This window comes from Leptonotus elevatus, chromosome 5 (assembly GCF_054856555.1).
Source record: "Leptonotus elevatus isolate MCC_2025b chromosome 5, RoL_Lele_1.0, whole genome shotgun sequence".
Taxonomy (NCBI): domain Eukaryota; kingdom Metazoa; phylum Chordata; class Actinopteri; order Syngnathiformes; family Syngnathidae; genus Leptonotus; species Leptonotus elevatus.
Window position 1 is genome coordinate 8,275,144 of NC_141243.1, and position 21,681 is coordinate 8,296,824.

Genomic DNA, 21,681 nt, shown 5'->3' on the forward strand with positions numbered 1-21,681 from the left:
AGTGGAAATAAAAAGTCTACACACCCCTGTTAAAACGCCATGGTGGTGACATAATTCTTTGGCGAAATTTTTCTTCAACTGGACCTGGGGTCTTAGTCAAGGTATAGAGAACAGTTCCCAACAGCAAACAGTAGTGCGACCACATTATTTATTTTATACTTCCCCTCTTGAAAATAATTGATCTTCCAATCGAGTTGTACAGGTTAAAGGTAAAATGTTTTGAAATGTCTTAAGTTCTTTTTATATCACAAAAAGCTTGCATTTGAAAAGGAGTGTGTAGACTTTTCATAGTTACTGTAGGTTATATGGGGAATGTCTATTATATTATAATGTAAGCTGAGGCAATGCTATTTCCCCCCAAAGTCAACTTTATTTGTATAGCCCTTAATCACACAAGAGTCCCAAAGGGCTTCACATGCCCGCAGTTGACAAATATCATCGACATCCCCTGATCGAACCACAAGAGGGCAAGGAAAACACAAAAACAAAACAACAGGCAAAAAATGAGAAACCTTGAGAAGGGACCGCAAATGTGGTAATCCCCCTTCCAGGATGATCAGGCTGCAATGGATGCCGAATGGGCAAAAATTTACATAATTTATGATATGAACTATAATTATAATGGCCATTGTCGTCGTGGTTACTAAAGTCAGGCACACCTGGATTAATCAGTTTGTCCAATCATGAAAGACAGCAAATAAAGAAGTGGTATTGACTTCAGGAGGTAGTGGATTTGTGCAAAGAGCCCATTCCAGAGCACTGGAGCCCGACTCGAAAACACTCTAGAACCCGTGGACTTCTTTTTGGCTCTGGGAATCACCATAAGACCAGTGTGTTGCGAACAAAGGTTTCGTGTCGGAACATACGATACTATTAAATCGACGAGATAGGAAGGCGCTAACAATTATCATTTCTATATCACCATCAGACAAAATAGGACGAATTTTAGCAATATTACGAGGGTGAAAAAAAGCAGTTCTAGTCATATTTTTAAAATGCATTTAAAAAGAGAGAGTTGGGTCGAATATGACGCCGAGATTTTTTACGGAGTCACTTTGGCTAATAATACATTTATCAAGGTATTCGCAAACAGATGCCGATAACTGGCTGGACCGACAATGAACATCTTGGTTTTACCTGGGTTAAGAAACGAAAAAATTTAACATCTATTTAACGTCGGCGAGGCACGGCCCCAGATTACAGCGGTTGTGCGGATGTTATTTGTAGAGGCAAATATAATTGCGTATCGTCAGCATAACAGTGAAAGTTTACGTTAAATGTACGTATAATATCACCAAGCACAAACATATACATGTTAAACAAGAGCGGGCCAAGTACAGACCCTTGTGGGACTCCACACATAACGTTACATAACTCAGAGGTCGCATTGCCATGGATTACACGGTGCGTTCTCTCTGAGAGGTTAGAACGAAACCACGAGAGTGCTAAACCTGAAATACAAATACATGTTTAGAGACGTTCTAATAGTATGCTATGATCGACGGTATCGCTGAGATAGAGTAATAGTAATATTGACGAAGTATTGGGAGTCCATTGCTAGATCATTTGTCGCTTTAGCAAGAACTGTCTCAGTAGAGTGAACGGCCCTGAATCCTGACTGAAAAGGTTCATATTGATTGTTAGCGGCCATGTAATCATTCAGCTGTTGTATTATTATTATATAAGTATTATTGCAATAAACGTTAAATTTGATACTGGCCTACAATTACAGAGACTTTCCGGGTCGAGGTTTGATCATTTAAGTAGAGGTTGAATAACAAAAGTCTTTATTTTGTTGCCATTCGGGACTTTCCTGAATTAAGTTTAAGTTACACAATTTATGTTGCTCAGAACAAAATGATACTGCAGCATTTCACTCTAGTGAACAGTAGCTACCAATATTATCCATGATTGCCCTGAAAATAAATGGACGCAGCAAATGAGACTTGTATGAGAGACACATTGACACATTTGTAACTTCATTATTTTACCCGCAATAGTCAATAATGGGGTGGGGGACCACATACACACACATAAACACGAGATACTCTGTGAATAAGGATAAACTGTCATTATTTTGTAACGCGTTTACCATTTCAGATTTAACGGTAAAAATAAAATAAACAAACATTTGCCCTACAGGAAACGATTGCCAGCCTACATCAAGACTGCTGACTCGTGGGTTTAAGTCATCTACTGGCTTGACATGTCCAATTAAATACAATTCCAAAGCACCATTGCATGTGTTCGTGCAGATCTTTTGCTAAACCTTGATGACAGAAAAGAACATAAAAAATAAATTATGACTAGGATCGGTGGAGTTGATCTTGGGGAAAAAAAAAAAACACAGGTAAATAAACTTCCCCTATGCATGCTGGCTGATGTGCCGCCAAACCCAATTTTCCAGACTTAAAAGACTTCTTTGTCTTTATTCACTGCGATCCTTAGGCTCCTTGTATTTGTACTGGATGTAATCAAAGATATCTTTTTCACTATCCACCAGCAGAGGCTCCCCCGCCACACCTACAACAAAGCCACAAAGAGAAACGATTGTTAGTTAAATGGACTGAGATCCCACGACCATGACAAGGGTTTACTTTAGGCTACTGAAAAGTAGATTATTGTGATTAAAAAAACAAAAAAAAACACTTGATGTTCAGAGGTAACGTGACAAAGCAGAAATTTGACTAACTGGATTAAAAAAAAGAAAAAAATGAATTTTGTCCAATACCGATAAAATGGAGGTAAAATTCCAGTGTTTGATATGTAAAGTGCAGATTTATAAACAGTGAACTTTGAGATATAAGTCACCTGTTGATTTTTTTAAACTCTTCTTTGAATTGGGTTGTATTTTGCCCCCCCCCCCCCCCACCCAGGTGGCCAAGGAGCACAAACAAGAAGGAGCAGCACAATGTCCATTGAATTGAAGCAAAAAATGTCAATAAAATTCTATTTAAATTAGTCATGACTGTATTTATAAGTACAATAATGTTTTGTATTTTTATACAACAAATATTATTTCTTAATGACTTCTTTTTTTTTTAATTGGTCAAATTTGGTAATCTAATTGTTTTTTTTGATACCACTTGTAAAAAGTTTGACAGCCCACTGGACCAAACATGAATGAAGCCTGAGCGGTGCACATGACACTCACCAGTGACCCCAAGTGGTCGTATGGTGTACTCATTGAGTGTGAAGCCCTTCTCCAAAGCGTGAGTTCTCATGTTTTTATTGAAGATATCGCTCCCGGTGAAATACAGAACGCCACAGTAGTACTGGTCCTTTGGGATCAACCTTGAGGTAGTGGGCAGACAATCGTGTTAACATAATTAGAATGTCTTAAAATAAATCGCAAAAAAAAAAAAAAAGAATTCACAGGGGAATATAAATAAATGGAGCACCTGATATCAATGCGCCTGTGAAGGTATTCCTCCTCATCTTCATCTGCTTTTTGCAGCTGACACACTCCCTGGAAATAACAAGGGCCAATATATTACCATGTGCTTTATGTGTGCATGTACGTACACATGTGCATTGACGGTGAACACGTGGAGGAGAGCAAGCGAGGGCCTCACCATGAACTTGGAGTCCCCTTTGGATAGAGTGTCGGTCACAAAGCCAATCATCTCGAAATGTTCCACCACAGCTTTGAGGAGCTTTGGCTAAAGAACACATTTTTAAATAACGGTCATTTTTAAATGCATTGGCAACATGAATTTACATTATTTGACGAGCAGGCTTACTTGCTTCTCAGTCTGAGAGGTGAAATCTGGGTGGGTCAGCAAAATATCAATATCACCGCTCGATGCAGCACCTGCACATTTCAAATTGAGGGGCTCATTCGCCGCAAAGATTCAACACTGAAGTCATGTGACAAAACCATGAGGACGTTTTTACCTCTCCGGTAACTTCCGCAGATTGTTCCGATGTATTCAGTGTCAATCTTAGTTAATTCCGCAAGGATAAGTGTCTGCATGAGAGTACAGTTTTAGATCATTTGTTTTCTACAGGGTGTTCAAAAAAAAATCAACATCTGAATTTGCTTGCCTAGGATGGAATCAGATTTCTTAAAAAAAAAATTATATATATATATATATATATCACCTCCATCTGTTCCATTTCAGCTCGTGGAATCCTTTTTTCAAACTCCTCAAAGTACCTGAAGGGAGGAGTAAAATGATCCACGTATCAAACATAAGACCTGAAGTCTTTTTGATTAATATGTCAGCCAACTCACTTGAGCCCAATCTGTTGATGGTGGTTAAGCTTGTGTTCTATCTTTTTCAAATCTAAACACAGAAATTCAAAAGAAAGTCAACAAACACCAAATATGAGATCGACATCGAGCAAGTTAAGCGCTCAGCAAACCTTCAAGACTCTTCACGCCTTCTTCGAAAAATTTCCTGGCAGCAGCAGGGCTAAAGTGGACACCAAACGAAAGGCATTTTGTTACTACTTTATACTGAGCTGGCCTTCGCTAAGATTCAAAACCATAACAATTACGATGTACTAGTTAGAATCAATACTGTTTATTCTGTAGACAGCATTTCATATATAATCATTCCAAGTAATAATATTGCTCTCCTTCAGTCTCTCATTCTCGGGGTAACGTTGAAATGCTTAGCACTCATTTTATTTGGTCAACTGTGATTGTAAATTTGTATTTGTTTTCACGAGTCACGTTCGACGCATACCCAATTCCAGTCACTCTTGTGAGAAAGTTGATAGAAGAGCTGGTGTCATCGTTTCGAATCTGAAGAGTAACGGATACAAGTAGAGGTTACTTGTCTGTGATATTGAGGCATCGCTGAATAAATTGCGCTTTCCAGGAAATCACCTTTTCCAGTTTCCGTAGAGTTCCTGTCTGTAGGTACTCGTCAATCTTTTCCGCTATTTTAGCTCCAACGCCACCCTGTAAATACATTCATGGCAACATGAAAACTAGAGTGGCGAGGACACTCATGATGCAGCCATTATATATAGAAGGGAACATATGCTGTATATACGCATACAAAAAGGAACCATGCAAAAGCTATTAAGTAGGGCTGCAGCTATAAATATTTTTTTTTTATCTATCCTGTCAACTAATTCACCTCCGTTGATGATTATACTTGTCTATTATGTTTTTCTACAGCGAATGGTGGAGGACGGTCTGATGCTGCTACACTGTAAATGTCAAGATTGGAAACAACGTTACTGTTGGAGAACCAACAGTAGATGACAGTGATGGCCCATTTTAGATATGAGATCAGCCCAGTTTATAAATCCACTGAATGAACAGCTGCACCCCCCCCCCAAAAAAAAAAAGCTACCTTAATGCTATTGTTAATGGTAAAAGGGAAAAAAAGCATTTTTTTCTAGTGACAGGAGAGATTATATTCTTTAATTTGGTAGATGGGAGATGTATACATCAAATAATTAAAAACAATATCCCGTGGGTCCTGCAAAAGACAAAATGGTTTAAAATAGCTGGCAGTGAATGAGTTTTTAAACAAACACTAATGCTGCTAATGCTATCAAAACCCTTTTTTTCGGTTAACACACGTACCAGTTTCTTGGCTTCTTCGCCATTTTTTATCTTTTGCGGGTATTTGGCAATTGTTGAAGCTGCTTTCCTAAAATGAAAAAGGATCAATAGAATCTATAAGGCACAAATAAAGCCCACAAAGATAAATCCCCCGTTCATGATGAATAAATGCAGTGCTCCAATTCCATAAAATGAAAGGTTCATTGTGATGATAGTGACAAGAAAATACAAGGACGTGGATAATAGGTCTTTGTCTTATTATATCACCTGTAAGCATTGTACTTGTGAATTGCCCTGTTGACGTTCTTCTCGTAGTTGGCCAGCTCTAAAAACACAAGTTAAAGATATTTAATTGCTATTTAGTGACAACAGAACACTGTACCTTTAACTACAATATTTAAAGGGACAGACGAGGCGTTTAAATCATGTCTCAAAGGTAACCAGGTGAAGGTACATTTACAATCTAATTATGGCTTTCGTATAACGTAACAAGGCTTCCAAAGGACAATCTCGCCTGCATTTTATTTTTTCAAGTTAAATCAATGCATGCAAATGTTTTTATTCCCGAGGAAACGCACAAATATGTCAATGTAGCTAGCGTTAGCATAACTCCGCGATTAGCGTTCCCACCACATACCCACAAGGAAGTCTGTTATTCCCTCGTTTAAAGATTCTTGCGGGGCTTTCCTCTTGCTCATGGCTGAGTGGTCAAATTTCCAAAACTCCGGTTGAAATTCCGACGAGTTTAATCTTTTTAGAGCGCTAGTTTCTGGTTAGCACACAAGCTAACAATGAGTGAAATACTCGGAGGGCGGGGGACACGTAAGATGGGCGGTACTTACGTGATGACGTAGCCTATGATTCCAGCAGGTTTGAGTTTTTAAATAAAGTTTTGGTTTAACATTGACAAAAAAATATCAACGGCTCTTTTTTGAAACAACTGTTTATTACTTTACTTTTAACACCAAATAAACACAAGTTCGTATCACTGATCCGAATTAATTGAAGAAAACGAGTTTAAACAAAGGAAAAATACAGTAAATAACACACTTGCCATATTTTCTTCGACTTTCATGATTATGAGAGCTGGCTAGCTCTATCAGCCACCCTACAAGTACACAAAACTATAAATGAGCATTTAATCAAATAAATAATGTTCATATTAGAAAAATAGGTACTATTAGTTACAAAAAACATCTTTGAAAGAAGTTTATATTAACAGTATTGCAATTTGAATTACTTTGTTTATGCTGCCTTCAATGTCCTGTCCTTTACAACTCATTATTTGCCATAATTGTTTGGTTATGAGCAAAGAGTACATCAGCTGCTTTGTGAATTTTTTTTGCTATAACAACAAAAGCACATGAACAGAACTCGGTCGTAACTAGGAGATTCCCATAGCACGTGAAGGCAGGGTTACAGTTGACTTTAATGGCTATACAATATTTACCAAAATTGTGCTATAAGGTCAAGTGTTTCAACATTTTGGGATTGATTTGCCCATCACATCTTTGCTTTAAAAACAAAACGCTGCAGTACAGTGTATACAAATATAAATATTTACAAGTAGTCTTTTTTCCCATATATTTGGGAGCACTTTTCACCCAATAAAATCATATGATCCAGTAGCAACTTGGATTTTTTTTGTAATCCATGGCGTGCATACTTTCTCAATTTTTAGGATGAAAAAAAAACTTTTCAAACACTATCATTATACTATAGGTCACATGATACAGCATAATGCTGCATAATTTAACATCCAAGTCGAAATCAATTCTCAAATTTCAACAAGTGTACGTCCTATCTCCTCTTTACGGCTTAGGAATTTGTTTTGACAAAAACTTTATCCCGGGAAAAGATTTTGATGGCTTCTTCGATCTCAGAAAGTCTTCTCTCAAGATGAGCGTGGCGCAAGCGAACACTCAGATTGTCTGCTTTTAGAGGAAGCAACTGCAGCTCCGTCAGCAGGGAGCGATGGCCTGTGGCGAGAAGAACAGTCAATTACCAACTATACAGTGAAATACTGTACAGATAGAACCACATTAACTTTAAAAACCAAACAAAATCAAACAACAGTTCTTTTACCCTTAAGACATGATTTAAACTATTTTTTAAATGTATCAAAACACATTTACAGTTACAGAATAAAAACGTACTCTCTTTGAGCGTCTTCAGAGTTTCCTGCCTGTCGTTTTCAGCCATCAAAGTGTGACCAGCGGGAACAGACGGATTAAGTTTCTTCCGCCTCTCCTCCTCCTCCTCACGCCACTGCCTTTTCCTCTCCTCTATGCTGTGTAGAACACAACTCTCAGATTTTGTGAGAAAATGCTATTTCACGTTGAGCATTCTTGGAGAAAATGACTCACTAGTGAGGCACTTGGCCCTTGACAGCGCTGGGAACAGATTTATCCCGCAGGCTTGTCAGCGACTGAGACCTCTGCATGGTGTGTCCTGCTGCCCGTGCATTATACTTGATGAAATCTATGCTTTGGCCTTTCACCTGCAAATGAATGCGCCATCATGATGAATCTCACAAAGAACTACAGGCACAAATAGCAAAAATGTATAGCATGTATTTTAATTCAGCCTCAGATGTTGTCCTTGCCAACTAACAGTCAAATGAAATAAAATCATCATCTACCTCGAACCGAACCCACACACCGACTGACTGATCATGATTTTTAATTTATTTATTTCCAATTCAGAGCTTGATCTTCGACGAGTGTACACAAGCTTCACTTTATCATCTGAACTACTTCTGATTTGGGAGGAGGTGGTGTTCAAATCCATTCAAATGGACCAAAAAATATTCAAAAATGTGTCCTGTTTTGAAAAGGCCCATACCAAATTCACCTCATGTCAGTCATGTCTCTTTTCCAGAGATCTAAATTTTTCGCTTTTCTTACTTGCAAATTCTTGTCCTGTTCAGGTGCGCAAGTGTGACGCAAGGTCATAGCAGCAGGGGTTGAGTGTGGTCTTAGTGGTATTTTATTTTTAGAGTGGCCCTTTAGAAAGCTTTTGCATTGTGGTTTCACAGCTGGACTGGTAGCCTGCACAAAAACAAAACAAGGATGAAAAGTCAGGACATCAATTATGCTGATTATATATATATATATTAGAAAATGGATGAATGGCGTTAGTCTTGTTGTTTTGGCTACATGTAGGAGATGATCCCTATCTTTTGTATGCTGAGCTTTTCAAGAGAAGCAATCGTCACCTGTAAATCTTCCGAGAATTTGGATTGGACGTTGTGGTATTTAGTTGAAGTCCACAGAGCTTTAACTGGAGTGGAACGAGCCCTCTCAGCTTCCACTTCTTTGCAGCGTCTCTGGATTTCACGAAGGCGTCGGATGTTGTCTTTACGAAAGTTGAACTCTCGCTCTTCTGACAGACAAATACCATCAGGTAACAGTGGGATCGATCAAACCAAAAGTCCAAATATGAAGAGAGTGGCTTACTGGGCTTGGTTATCTCTGTGGTAGGAAAACAATCGACTTTAAGGAGCTCCCTCATGATGCCTCTCTGCCCTCGCTCCAGAATGTGGGAAGCGTTGGCGCTGATGCGTGGACGCCGTGCAGAGGCGCGGGCACTGTAGCAGTCAGGATGCAGGACAGGATCTGGAGCGAGAGGCCCCGACAGCAGGGTCGACGTACCCCGTTTGTTTCCCTCTAAACGACCCAGTGCTGGAAGAAGAAGGTTCTATCAGCATCCTCCATTGCAAAAGTTCCACCAAGATACCCATTCATCCATTTTCTGCTCAGCGTCATGAAGATCATCTTCCTGCCCAGTGGTCAATTGATTTGGACAATTTAGAATCATCTATGTATCTATGCACACATCATTGTAGTTCCACACATCTATTCATCCACCCATTCATAGTTCCATCCACCATTACAACCTACCATCCATCATTTTATCCATCCAACCAGTCATCTATTGTGACCAACCTGAAGCAGGTCTTTTGTAGTACTGGGGAAACAGCGATGGGTCTGGTGGGATTGGTCCGCATATTGATGAAGGCCCCTCGCACATTGAAAAGCTGTACTGAACATGAATAAAGTCAGCATATACTGTACAAATTCAAAAAGATTAACACAGATCCCCAAGGCCATATATTCCCAATATTGGTCGTTTTCACTGCCATTCCACATATGATCAGTTTTACAGTGATGTTTAAGGAAATCAAACGAATGAAAATAAAAAATGATGACAGCCATGAATCCTAAACCTGTTGATTGTTAGCAACTGTGACGTCGGTGGACCGGGTTTCGACTAACAAGCTACACACGTGACTCTCGGCGAACAACACAAACCACACGATTTGTATAAATCATAAACGAATATCGTTGTGTTGCGCGAACGTGCTATGAGAAGTGTCTTTACCTCAGTGTTATTGTCGAGCGCAGGATTAACGTGAGCCACGCAGCTTGATGACGTGTGTTTGAGCCTGCGTCGCCATGGCAACGGCGTCACCGCGCACAGACCTGATATTAGTCACTCATATAATGTTGAGCAAAACGCTCAGTAGTGACAATGATGTGTCAAAATGGGATATTTTGTTGTTCGTTAATGTCTAGCTGTTCGAGCAGTGGCTTCTGTAGTATTTTGTTTGGCCCTAATAAAAGTCTCGTATTTAATTTCCCTAATATTACTACGTATTTTCAACACTTGAAACAAGGGATACATCGTCATTCAAAAAGTTTAGTTTATTTGCACATTTATAAAACAAAACAAAACAGAACAAACACTGTTGCCCTCCAGTGGTGCAAAAATATATCACTGCACGCAGGTGAAGAATATCGAATTAATGATTACAAAAAATGCATAAATATTACCCGTACTTAACAAAAGCAACCATCCATTCTCATAACTTTTATTACACGCCAAACAAAATGTCAGTTAAATACTTTAAATAACGCAGAATATGGAATAAAAAAAAGCCACTGACATCATACGAAGTCATAATTTAAATACATATGACATCACATAGATTTATTGACGTCATATTAAGTTTCATTTGATTGTTCTTGTTTCTTACAAGCTTTTTTTTTAATGAATCCATATGAATGAAATATTGATTAGAACTCGTAATTATAACCTCCTATTTTACATTTCTACATTCTATAATGCATCATGTATAAAAAGTCAACTCCGTAATTTTGTTCAACGTTAATTACACAATTGCACCGCCCTCAGAAAAGGCCTGGTGTGCGCATGCGTGTTGCCTTGAGCTTTCTCCTTGTCCCACCGCAGCCTTCTTGTCAAACTCTGCAGTCCGCACACATCGCCAGCACTTAAAGGTAAGAACACTGCGCACAATAATTCCCTATTACTTTAACGTTGTGTACGTTACTACATTTTGCTGTCATCGACACGACTTTCCCCCCCCCCCCTTTCAAGGCAGGTCTTTTTCGGACATAAACGGCTCGCAGTGCATACATCTGCTGTATAATTGATCACCTCATTCAGGCATACTGATGTTATATGCATCTTGTTGTCTGTCTAATAACATCCACAACATCGATTATTATTTATTTGATCTACTTTATTGTGGATGAAGGCCAGTTTCCACCTGTCCGAAGAAAGAAAGGTCAATGGCTACGTGCACAGTGGGGGTCTGTAATCTCTCGTCACCCACCCTCCTCCTTTCCTTGCCATAAGAGACATTTGCATTCATTTATAGGATTGCAAACTAGTGCGTTGCAGGAATGAGTGCTCAATAACACAGTCATCATGTTTATAGGCAGAGAAGAGATTGACAGTGTAGTAACTGGTTAAAGTGTTACACCCTTTTCGTGTAACGTAACTGCTCGAGACCTTATCTGACACACACGTTCCTCCGATATGTATGCCGACAGTAAACACGTAGCTTACATATATATATAAAATATAAAATGATATGTGTATATATTTATTTATGTGCATAATGCATATCATGTTATATATTATATACATTTTTAATATTATACAGAATTATTATAACATGCACAATAAATACTCATTCCTTTTTTTTACAATATATTTTTGTTATTTTTCTACACAAATTGCATGTATTTGTGTTTATTAAAATTTTAAAATATTATGTTATTAAAATTATTATATATATTATGGCATACTGTATATTTTATCATAATTTAAACATGCACAGCAAGCAAATACTGATAAGGATATTTGTAATATTATAATTTTTAATATATAGACTACATGTAATTTTATACTACTTATAATAATAATAAAAATTATGCTTTTTTTACGTTATATGATATACTGTACTCTACTGTGTGTTTTCTATTTTTCCATTATATAATGATTGTTTATTGTAAACATGAATGTTTTATTATTACTATGATCATTTAAAAATGCACAGCAAATGCACATTTTTATATTATACATTTTTAAATTGTGTTTCTAATATAAAGTAGATTTATACGTATCTACATTAATTCATTATTGCTGTTATTGTATATATTTTATTAGACAGAATTATTTCTTACAATACCGGTATATATAATTATTATTATTGTGAATGTTAACAATTATTTTAGTATTATAATTTAACGATGCACAGCAAACACGTATATCCCTTTGCATACAAGATAACATGCCAAGAGGCATTTTAAAATAACAAATACAAGAATGCATTTGTGTCTTAATGTTCGTCATCATGCTGTGTTGTTGTGTGCAAGGCACTCATTTCCATTACTTATCAGCGTCTGGTTGACCTTTGATCTCAGTCAAGGCAGTCATTTGGACAGATAGCACGAGGGGCAGATGGAGCGTGGCGCTACAATATTAACACTCAACTCGTGCGCCCAGACGGACGTTTGTCTTGTTGTTATTCAGCGGTTTAGTAACACTGAACTTGGAAGACCTTTTTTTTTCTTTCTAAGTCCTGGTCACATGTGTGTCAGTGTCAGGTTTTCCCAGGCACTAAATTTAGAGCAGCCTGATGTGAGAAGGGGGGGTGGGGGGGTGGGGGGGGGCACCAGAGGGTCTTATAAGCGCCTTGTGTGGAAAAACATGCTTTTTTAGGTTCATGTAGCCTCTAATTTATCCATGGATGTTAATTACAGTGTGACTGGTTATTTGTCTACATGTGCCCTGCGATTGGATTGGTGACTTGGGAGCGAATGTTTCTTCACATGAAGACCGAACATAAAATAAATCTCAACAGTTCTTCTTTCCATTCATCCATTTTATAAAGTGCTCAAAATTGTCACTCCACAACGAACATCCATTATTTCGTATCATGACTTTATAATTTTTTAAATTGTATTTATTAATTAATTAATAAGTCCCAAACGGACTTTAGGACATATTTTTCCTCAAAAATATTGATGGGCGAATTGTAGAACCTCAGTAACATTTGGATTTGATAGATTCCATTGTCACTGTGTTTCATTGTTATCTCACGATCTTATCGTGTTCTCATGTTGTGCACAAAAGTACAGAAGCCACTATAATGCAATAGGTACTGCAGCTGCAAACAACAAATATGCTAACACTTACCGAAGCTAAGAACATGTTTATGGATATGTATGTGATATTATGTTGCTATAAAAAGAGAACATGACGACTAGTTATTCGTTCCTCCTCTGAAGAGGCAATGGCGGAGAAAGGAAAGGGCCGTGCGACGCGGCAGCAGAAGGCAGGGAACAAAGACCACTGTGTCACGTGTCACCATGCGCCCAAGAGACACGGTGAGTGCAGGGGGGGGTGGGGGGGGGGGTATTGCATAATAAACAGACGCTGGAATCATGAGGGTCCCAAAAATACTGAGCGGAAGGAAGCCTAGCTTGAGAATATTTGGACTCAATCAGGGGCACAGTAACTATCTTAAGGTAGCCAAGCCACTTGTGGTTATGAAATCAGAGAAATGAACTTGAGCGTGTGAAATTGTGACCACAAGGTCACCTTGACAAATCAAGAAACACATGATGATAATGACTGGTTGATGCTTTGTAGGAGTGCTTGTTGCTCACCAGTCACCAAATCTGCCAAATGCTTATGTTAGCGCTTCTGTCATGGGAACCTTTATTTATTTATAGAACAAAAATACACACACTGACATAACAGCACGGATCGTGAGTTAGCGAGCGATGAGCTGGCTAGCTACAGTATCCACCTCATCGTTGTCGAGATCAGATAGATAGATAGATAGATAGACAGATAGATAGGAAGACAGACAGACAGACAGTCGCCCATCCCTGGTGTAGCTAGCTAGCTAATTAGCTAGCTCATATTTGGATGCAGGTGTACCTAATGTAGTGGCCACTACAGTATATACCTCATCGTTGTCTAGGTCAGATAGATAGATAGATAGATAGATAGATAGATAGATAGATAGATAGATAGGAAGACAGATAGGAAGACAGATAGATAAGAAGACAGACAGACAGACAGACAGTCGCCCATCCCTGTTGTAGCTAGCTAGCTAGTTAGCTAGCTGATATTTGGATGCAGGTGTACCTAATGTAGTGGCCACTGAATGTATGCTTTAGCTCAGTGGTTTGGCCATACAGTATATCATCTCATTAGCGGACAGGCTGCCAGCCAGCGAACGGCCGTGCTGAATGGTCATCAAGCGTGGGAGGAGAGCAGTAAGACATCACCTTCATGATCCAAGCAGGCCTCGACACCAGATGGCCAGACTCCTTCTTTCGTCCTTTGCACGCACACAGTGTGTTTGCTGGCAAATATTTGGCTACACGTTTACAGGAGGCATCTTGTTGGTTGCAGTCTAATAACACGTACTTTGAAGAGAAATTTGTTAGAGTTCGGATATAGGATACGTGACGACGATTCTAATAAGGACCTGTTTCTCAAAGCGGTAGCCAAGAGGCTGAACTTGAGGCACTAAAATGCATGTGTGCATAACAATACCTGGAAACAGATGGAGTCCAACCACTCAATCTGCTTATTTGATATACAGCCTACATGAAAGACATGACTGACTTGTTGGATTTTATGTTGACCATTGTTACTTATTCTGGAAACTGTTTCGATTACGTGAATTCTGAGATTTTTTTAAACTTAAATTAGGCCTATACATGTTTGAAGATAACTGCTGAGAACTGTAGTACTAACTCACGATTAATCACAAATGTTATCTGTTCTAAATGTACAATAAAAAATTCTAGGTTTTCATACTCTTGTTAACAAAAGTGGGAAAAAAAATGTTAAACTAATAGAAATAGTAAAAATAATTGTTGACGTTTATAGCCGTCAACGGCAGTGAATGAATTTACAAAAAAAAAAGAAAGAATATATATAAAATTTGGGGCGTCAGGCGATTAGAGTTTTTAATCGTAATTAATCTCATGACTTCTCGCGATTAATTACAAATTTCATATATGTTCTAAAAAAAATTCTAGGTTTTCATATTCTTGTTAAAAAAAAGCGGGAAAAAATAGTTCAAATACATTTTTGACGTTTATAGGCAGTAAATTAGTTTTAAATGGCTCTCAGTGGATTGCAAGTTACTTAGTTATTATTTAACTTGCTAGCTATCCTACATCCCAAAAATGCGTCTTCTCTTGACGCCAAATTTAATTATAGCTCTGTGCTGTTATTTAAATTCCCAAGCCGGGAGGTGACAAACAGAGGAGCCCTGTTAGCCTGCATGCTAGCTGGTGGCTAGCACCTCTCCCCGCTAGGAATAAATATCCAGCCATCAGACATTTTAAGCGGATATATTTTCAGTTTTTCACCTGTCATGTAGGGATGTGTAAGATAATAGACAAAGTAGCATCCAGCGGGGCTTGGCTGACCTCATTCAGTGGAGACGCCCACAGAGACAAGATTTAGATTTTCAATTATTATTATTATTATTTTTTTAGAAATTTGTTTTTACTCATTCATAGTTAACGGGGGTTATTAACAACACTCTTCTCTGTTGTATGTCAAATTTACAAGTCATTAATTTTCATTTCACAGGGGCTCTTAATAATAATAGCATAAATAATAGCAGGAGTTTTTCTTTAATACATACGATTCAAAGTCACAAAAAAATGCCACAGAAAAAAAAAGGAGGGAAAAATGTAATGTATTTTCACAAGAAAAAATGTTGTTCAGGGATTAAAGTTGCATTTATTACAAGGAAAAATAGGCCTAATTTTACAAGATATATTAGCATATTTTTACAAGTAAAAAATAATAAAACTAGCAGAATATAAGTGGGAATTTTAGAAATATATATTTTTTTATTTTATGAGAATTTTTGTTGTAATTTTGACAATCTCTTTTCTTCTTGTTCTTTTCTTCTTTTTTATTTTTTTATGATTGCTCTAATATTTGGCATAAGTAAAAGTAAATAATATCTGTTATGCTACTTTTTACTGAATGTATAACTTGCATTTGTTTCATCTCAGACGTAATGGCCGTCCCTCCGGCATACGCAGACTTGGGGAAGTCCGCCAAAGACATCTTCAACAAGGGCTATGGTAAAAACTATTGTTCATAACTCGTGCGTGAATATGTATGCTACATTTAAAAAAAAAATCTTTCTCTTTTCTTTTTTGATGACGTCATCAGGTTATGGAATTCTGAAGCTGGATGTGAAGACCAAGTCCCAGAATGGTGTCGTAAGTACTTTTGCAAAATCACATCTGGATTGTTTGCAAATCTTTTTTTTTTTACAGTTTCATCCCTTTTTCTGCCATTGTTTTGTGTGTGTGTTTGTTTTACCTTTGTGTGGAAAAGTACTTACTCTGCTTTAAACCTTCGGATAAACGTGTTCTCTAGGGGTGGGAATCTTTGAATGTCTCACGATTCGATTCCGATTTTTTGGGTCTGCTATTCGATTCAGAATAGATTTTCGATTGAGAACGATATTTTATTCAAAATTATTTGATTGACAATGATTTTTGCTTCCATCTATAGATGTGCAAGGAATTGTAATGATCTACTCCAGTCTGACTCGCTAATGCTAATTAGCGTGCTACTTGCGGCACTTTTATCACTCAAAAGAATGGCTCCACACTGCGAAAAAACTACTTTGATTGGAATAACTTGATCGTGACTTTATTCTAATGTGGCTACAACTTAACAGTGTATTAGACCGCGTGGAACCACACTGCCCCTCAGTGGCCAAACCGGGTACAACATGAACAGCGCTCCAAATCAAGGCACACACAGACAAAGGCAAGACAGTGTAAAATAATTTAAATGAAATCGATTTTCTGACATTTTAAATCGATTCTGAATCGTAGTAAATGAGAAACGCGATTCTTATGAGAATCGATTTTTTGGCACACCCCTAGTGTTCTCATGATCTTCTTGACACTAAATGGCCACAATTATTGGGACACAGGAAGTGAAATTGGATAGAAATATGGATTTAGTTCCTTTGTTCCTACCCTGAATTGAAATTAAAGATCTTTGGCCTCACGAAACCTTTGTCCATACATGATGTTGTTCCTTTAATTTTCCCCCTCTAATGTTCTTTCTCTTTTTCATCTGCTTTTCTTCTTTGGATGTCCGTGTCAGATGGTAAGAAAGTGTGTGCACGTGTGACGTGTCGGGACTTAACACATGCGGTGTTCTGCGGTTTAAAAACAGTTGTATAGTCATGCCTTGAGATACGAGTCTTATTTGTTCTGGATCATGCAAATCACTCATATCTGAAATCAACTTTCCCCATTGAAATGAATGGAAATGCCATTAAAGTGTTCCAGTCAATAAATGTAAATGTATAATTGCCTTTTTTTTGTGTGTTTAGTTTGATGGTAAACTGGGAGTGGTATTAAACAGTTTGAAGCCTTTTTTTTTGAAGAATTGTTCATTATCTGGGTTGAGGTCACTGCCACCATAAAGTGCTTGAATCTCACGTTTTTACTGGCAAGTCAAAGTAAAAAAAAAAAATCCCCAAAACTCATTAAGTGATACAAGTGACCCCCACTTGTATCTCAAGGCACCACTGCACATGCAAATGTCTGCCACCAATATCCTCACACATTGACCACCAACCTCTTCCCCACAGTAGAGAAATGATGCTTTGTGTGTGCTCCAATTCCCTCTTTGAACACTTCCTCTCTGCCTTGAGCCGCTTTCACCAGCATCCTGCCTCTCACCTCTGCCCTCCGCCTTGTCTGGCAGGAGTTTGCCACATCGGGCTCCAGCAACACCGACACGGGCAAGTCGGGCGGCCACCTGGAGACCAAGTACAAAGTCAGTGAGTTGGGCCTCAGCTTCAACCAGAAATGGAACACGGACAACACTCTGGCTACAGAAATCACCGTCGAGGACCAGGTGCAGGCAAATGGCAAACTAACGACCTTTAACTCATTCACTGCCATTGACGGCTATAGATGTCAAAAATTCATTTTTAATCTATTTCTATTTAACATTTTTTCACCACTTTTGTTAACAAGAGTATGAAAACCTAGACATTTTTTTTTATAATCTTTTTTTAAAGAAAATATTGGTAAAAATGAGGGGCGTCAGGCGATTTTACATTACATTTTTTAATTGTAATTAATCGCATGACTTCAATAGTTAACTCACGATTAATCACAAATTTTATATAATAATAATGTTTTGTTGTTTTCTTAACAAGAGTATAAAAAAAACTAGAATTTTTTTCATTGTACATTTAGAACAGATAACATTTGTGATTAATCGTGAGTTAACTAGTGAAGTTATGCGATTAATTACAATTAAAAATGTAAATCGCCTGTCGCTCCAAATTTTTAATAATCTTTTTTTTTTTAATGAATTTACAGCAGTGAATGAGTTAAAGATGAGCTATGATAGACTTTTTTTTTCTGGTGTGCAGCTGGCAAAGGGTTTGAAGCTTGGTCTGGACACCTCGTTTGTACCAAACACAGGGTAAGAACTGAACTGTTCTCCTCATTATAAACATAACACAGTAAAAATAAATAAATAAACAAAAGCAATTGAAAAGCACTGAGATGCAATTAATGTGTATAAATGTTTGCCTTCATCCCGCAGCAAAAAAAGCGCCAAACTGAAGACGGCCTACAAGCGCGACTTTGTCAACGTGGGCTGCGACCTGGTGTTCGACATGGCCGGCCCCACCGTCCACGGCGCCGCCGTGCTGGGCTACCAGGGCTGGCTGGCGGGCTATCAGGTGGCGTTCGACACCGCCAAGTCCAAGCTCACTGTGAACAACTTCGCTCTGGGATACACGGCCCGCGACTTCCAGCTACACACCAGTGTGTGAGTAGCATTATGCGCTGTCCAAAATATTTAGATGCACTCTAAATACAGTTGGGTCAAAAGTAACCCAATTATGGCTAAAAAATGGACCAATCTACTTTATGGGTCAATTTGACCCAACCTTGAGTCAAGAAATGGGTCTTTTAGTGTAAAACAACTCATAAATATTGGTCAGATCCTTTACTTGGGTTAAAAAAATTTGGGTCATTTTAACAACCCAGAAAGTTGGGTCAAATTGACCCATAAAGTGGATCCGTCCATATTTGACCCATAGTTGGGTTATTTTATACCCAACTGTTTTTAAAGTGCACACTGAAATTTTTTTAATTTCTGAAACTTTTTTGGGATAATAACTCATTTGGTCCCAAAAACGTATAAATACGCTCTTTTTTAAATCTTACCATGGCCATTGGTCTCCAAAACGTATTCATACGTTTTGTATGTTGTTGTTTTGATGCAGCCTCTGAACTGAGAACGCTTGAAGCAATAATAGTTATTACAAAAACGGCCAGCAGGTGGCAGCAGAGTAAAAGAGATCAATCAGGGCCATGTTGAAAAAAAGCTCATTTACCCATTGTTCTAAACAGATTTGTGAATAATGATGAAACTTAGCTATATTCTAATGCTAATTGCTGCAAAACGAGAACAGATAGAAATGTACTTTTTTTCCTGATGATAGAAGAGACTCTAATCTTTCTGTTTTTATAGCAATAGAAAACAATATTCTGTGGGCCTTGCAAAATCTGTCAAAATCCAGTAAAACAGCCGGGAGCGAAAGGGGTTACTTCAGTGAAAATGGCTGGGAGTGCTTTTAGCAAAATGACCCAGGATTATTCTTGCTGTTCCTGAGGGTAAAAGGAATCTCAAGATTGCAAAAAAGAATTGGCATTGTTAGTTAAACTGGATTAAACACACATTTATTTATTTTTCTGATACTTTTGAATAATTACACATGACCCCGGGTCAAATTGACCCAGGATGTTATTACTAATCCAGTGAAAGAAACGTAACACATGGGTTGAAAAACAAGTATTGCCTGTGTTATTCATAAGTGTACAGAAATAAAAAAGTTTGACATTTTTGGATAATTAAATACACTTCCGGGTCACACCGGTTAAAATAAAATATTGCATTTGGCTTGTACACATTTCTGACATGTTAGGATGACTAAACACAGTATAGTTGTTCCTCTCAACCAAACATAACAGGAGGGTTGAAAAAACAGTAATCTTACATTTTTTGCTCCAATTTCTCCTCTTGTCAACATCTACTCTCTGCTTGCCCATTGCAGAAACGACAGCACAGAGTTTGCCGGGTCTATTTACCAAAAGGTGAACAGCACAGTGGAGACTGCCGTCCACCTGGCCTGGACGGCCGGAAGCAACAACACACTCTATGGAGTGGGAGCCAAATACCAGTTGGATAAGGACACCTCTCTTTCTGTAAGGAATAGTTGCATAATTACATTCGCTGATGTCCCTGTGTGTCACTTCCTGTCTATTAGAGGTGGCAAATTCAGGTCCAGAAAGTAAAAACCCTGCCACAGTTAGGCTATAGCCATTGATGCTAGCTAGCTAGAAAGTAAAAACCCTGCCACAGCTTGGCTTTAGCCATTGATACTAGTTAGCTAGCTAGCTAGCTAGCTAGCAAGTAATGCCTGTGTTATTCATAAGTGTGTGCCCATAAATAAAAAAGTTGGACACTTTTAGATAATTAAATCATTAAGTCATTGTGACCCAGAAACATCATTGCTGTTCCTGAGAAATGAACATAACACACCGGTTAAAATAAAGTATTGTATTTGGCATTAGGTTCTATGTTTTTGATTGATGCTAGCTAGCTAGCTAGCACCTAGGGCTAAAGCCAAACTGTGGCAGGGTTTTTACTTTCTGGACCTGGATTTGCCACCTTTGCTGTCTACGGACACTCACGACGGATTGTTCTCTTCACACAGGCCAAAGTCAACAACTCCTGTCTTGTTGGAGTAGGATACACACAGACCCTCAGGCCAGGTTTGTTGTTCTGCACTGCTTCCATTTTCCTGAAGCGTAAAATGGAGTGGCAAGTTTAGCTCTGACCAACCAACCAACCAGAGGACGGAAAATTTTTCATTCTTCCTTATTTTTCCGCAGGAATCAAACTAACGCTCTCAGCGCTCATCGACGGGAAGAACGTCAACGGCGGCGGACACAAGATGGGGCTGGGCTTCGAGTTGGATGTGTGAAGATGCAGAGAAGAAGAAATGCCTTCGCAGAACGCAGAAAAAGAAGAAAATGAACCAGGCGAATTATGACAACGCCTCCAAGGTCCAAGCAGCAACACTAAGTCACATCATCACACACGCACCGTCTAAGGGCTTGTTTGAATGCAAATACCAACTGAACAGATGTTCAGTTTGTGCCATTAGAATACAAAATAAGGGAGATTGTGGCTACGTTATGTTTTAGTGGCTGAATGGTTCATATCCGAGCCATAATATGATTTTCTATATATAATTCAAGTTAACTTTTGTTGAATCTTTGAGTTGGAAATGACGCAAGACACACATGATGATGAGACTATGAATAAAAAAAAAATAATGATTTCTCAATAATGAAATGTTTGTGTGTAAGCCAAAATATGACAAATTTTCAAATGTTTTTTTTTTAATTCAACAATCATCTTGTGTCATTTCCAGCTAAAAGATACCCATTTAACATTAACATCGACTCAAAATGTATGTGCCCATGTTTGTTGTACAGTATTTGTACATAAATAGGATTTAATGTTCATTATTTCAATGTTATCAAATCCCTTTTGTTTTACCACATGACGGAACTTTTCCTACTTTTTCTGCCACTTTGCCAAATACATGACTATCATAAACAGTGCAATAAGCAATGTAATGTCCAAGTGAGGAAGTGCACATTAAACTCCACCATTTCACCCCCGTCGCTCAAAGGTCTATTGAGTGTGTGAGTCCTAAACCCGTTCAG

General features: G+C 38.2%; 3 protein-coding genes across 9 annotated transcripts; 1 reads left to right on the forward strand and 2 right to left on the reverse strand.

Moving 5' to 3' along the window:
* Positions 1-350: 350 nt before the first annotated feature.
* On the reverse strand, positions 351-6,351 carry polb (polymerase (DNA directed), beta). Its single transcript, XM_086076414.1, has 14 exons — positions 6,165-6,351; positions 5,795-5,852; positions 5,549-5,615; positions 4,838-4,912; positions 4,695-4,753; positions 4,369-4,418; positions 4,238-4,289; positions 4,105-4,159; positions 3,898-3,970; positions 3,744-3,814; positions 3,576-3,662; positions 3,402-3,469; positions 3,155-3,294; positions 351-2,523 (listed from the first exon to the last, which is right to left on the reverse strand). The coding sequence occupies exons 1-14, from the start codon at positions 6,223-6,225 to the stop codon at positions 2,429-2,431; spliced, it is 1,011 nt and encodes a 336-aa protein (XP_085932540.1). The 5' UTR covers positions 6,226-6,351; the 3' UTR covers positions 351-2,428.
* A 109-nt stretch (positions 6,352-6,460) lies between these two features.
* On the reverse strand, positions 6,461-9,958 carry enkd1 (enkurin domain containing 1). 5 transcript variants are annotated; one of them, XM_086076409.1, is made up of 8 exons: positions 9,911-9,958; positions 9,475-9,566; positions 8,986-9,210; positions 8,745-8,911; positions 8,434-8,577; positions 7,894-8,027; positions 7,684-7,817; positions 6,461-7,506 (listed from the first exon to the last, which is right to left on the reverse strand). In XM_086076409.1, the coding sequence occupies exons 2-8, from the start codon at positions 9,557-9,559 to the stop codon at positions 7,346-7,348; spliced, it is 1,050 nt and encodes a 349-aa protein (XP_085932535.1). In that variant the 5' UTR covers positions 9,560-9,566; positions 9,911-9,958; the 3' UTR covers positions 6,461-7,345. The 5 variants fall into 5 exon arrangements, with proteins under 5 accessions (XP_085932535.1, XP_085932536.1, XP_085932538.1 ...); XM_086076410.1 differs by having other exon boundaries at positions 9,475-9,571; positions 9,911-9,953; XM_086076412.1 differs by lacking the exon at positions 9,911-9,958 and adding an exon at positions 9,756-9,903.
* Positions 9,959-10,673: 715 nt separating this feature from the next.
* vdac3 (voltage-dependent anion channel 3) lies at positions 10,674-21,646 on the forward strand. Of its 3 annotated transcripts, XM_086075434.1 has the most exons (10): positions 10,674-10,827; positions 13,129-13,227; positions 15,898-15,969; positions 16,061-16,110; positions 17,624-17,776; positions 18,303-18,355; positions 18,479-18,706; positions 19,998-20,148; positions 20,661-20,718; positions 20,839-21,646. In XM_086075434.1, the coding sequence occupies exons 2-10, from the start codon at positions 13,134-13,136 to the stop codon at positions 20,928-20,930; spliced, it is 951 nt and encodes a 316-aa protein (XP_085931560.1). In that variant the 5' UTR covers positions 10,674-10,827; positions 13,129-13,133; the 3' UTR covers positions 20,931-21,646. The 3 variants fall into 3 exon arrangements, with proteins under 3 accessions (XP_085931560.1, XP_085931561.1, XP_085931562.1); XM_086075435.1 differs by lacking the exon at positions 13,129-13,227 and having other exon boundaries at positions 10,733-10,827; XM_086075436.1 differs by lacking the exons at positions 10,674-10,827; positions 13,129-13,227; positions 15,898-15,969; positions 16,061-16,110 and adding an exon at positions 16,168-17,017 and having other exon boundaries at positions 17,584-17,776.
* Positions 21,647-21,681: the final 35 nt, after the last annotated feature.

Coding starts and splice junctions, on each gene's coding strand:
- polb (XM_086076414.1), bottom strand. CDS start 6,225: ATGAGCAAGAGGAAAGCCCCGCAAGAATCTTTAAACGAGGGAATAACA. Junction 5,616..5,794: donor CACAAGTACAATGCTTACAG/GTGATATAATAA, acceptor TTTTCATTTTAG/GAAAGCAGCTTCAACAATTG. Junction 4,913..5,548: donor GCGAAGAAGCCAAGAAACTG/GTACGTGTGTTA, acceptor ATGTATTTACAG/GGTGGCGTTGGAGCTAAAAT.
- enkd1 (XM_086076409.1), bottom strand. CDS start 9,559: ATGTGCGAGGGGCCTTCATCAATATGCGGACCAATCCCACCAGACCCA. Junction 9,211..9,474: donor CTACAAAAGACCTGCTTCAG/GTTGGTCACAAT, acceptor TTCTTCTTCCAG/CACTGGGTCGTTTAGAGGGA. Junction 8,912..8,985: donor CACAGAGATAACCAAGCCCA/GTAAGCCACTCT, acceptor TTTGTCTGTCAG/AAGAGCGAGAGTTCAACTTT.
- vdac3 (XM_086075434.1), top strand. CDS start 13,134: ATGGCGGAGAAAGGAAAGGGCCGTGCGACGCGGCAGCAGAAGGCAGGG. Junction 15,970..16,060: donor CATCTTCAACAAGGGCTATG/GTAAAAACTATT, acceptor TGACGTCATCAG/GTTATGGAATTCTGAAGCTG. Junction 17,777..18,302: donor AAATCACCGTCGAGGACCAG/GTGCAGGCAAAT, acceptor TCTGGTGTGCAG/CTGGCAAAGGGTTTGAAGCT.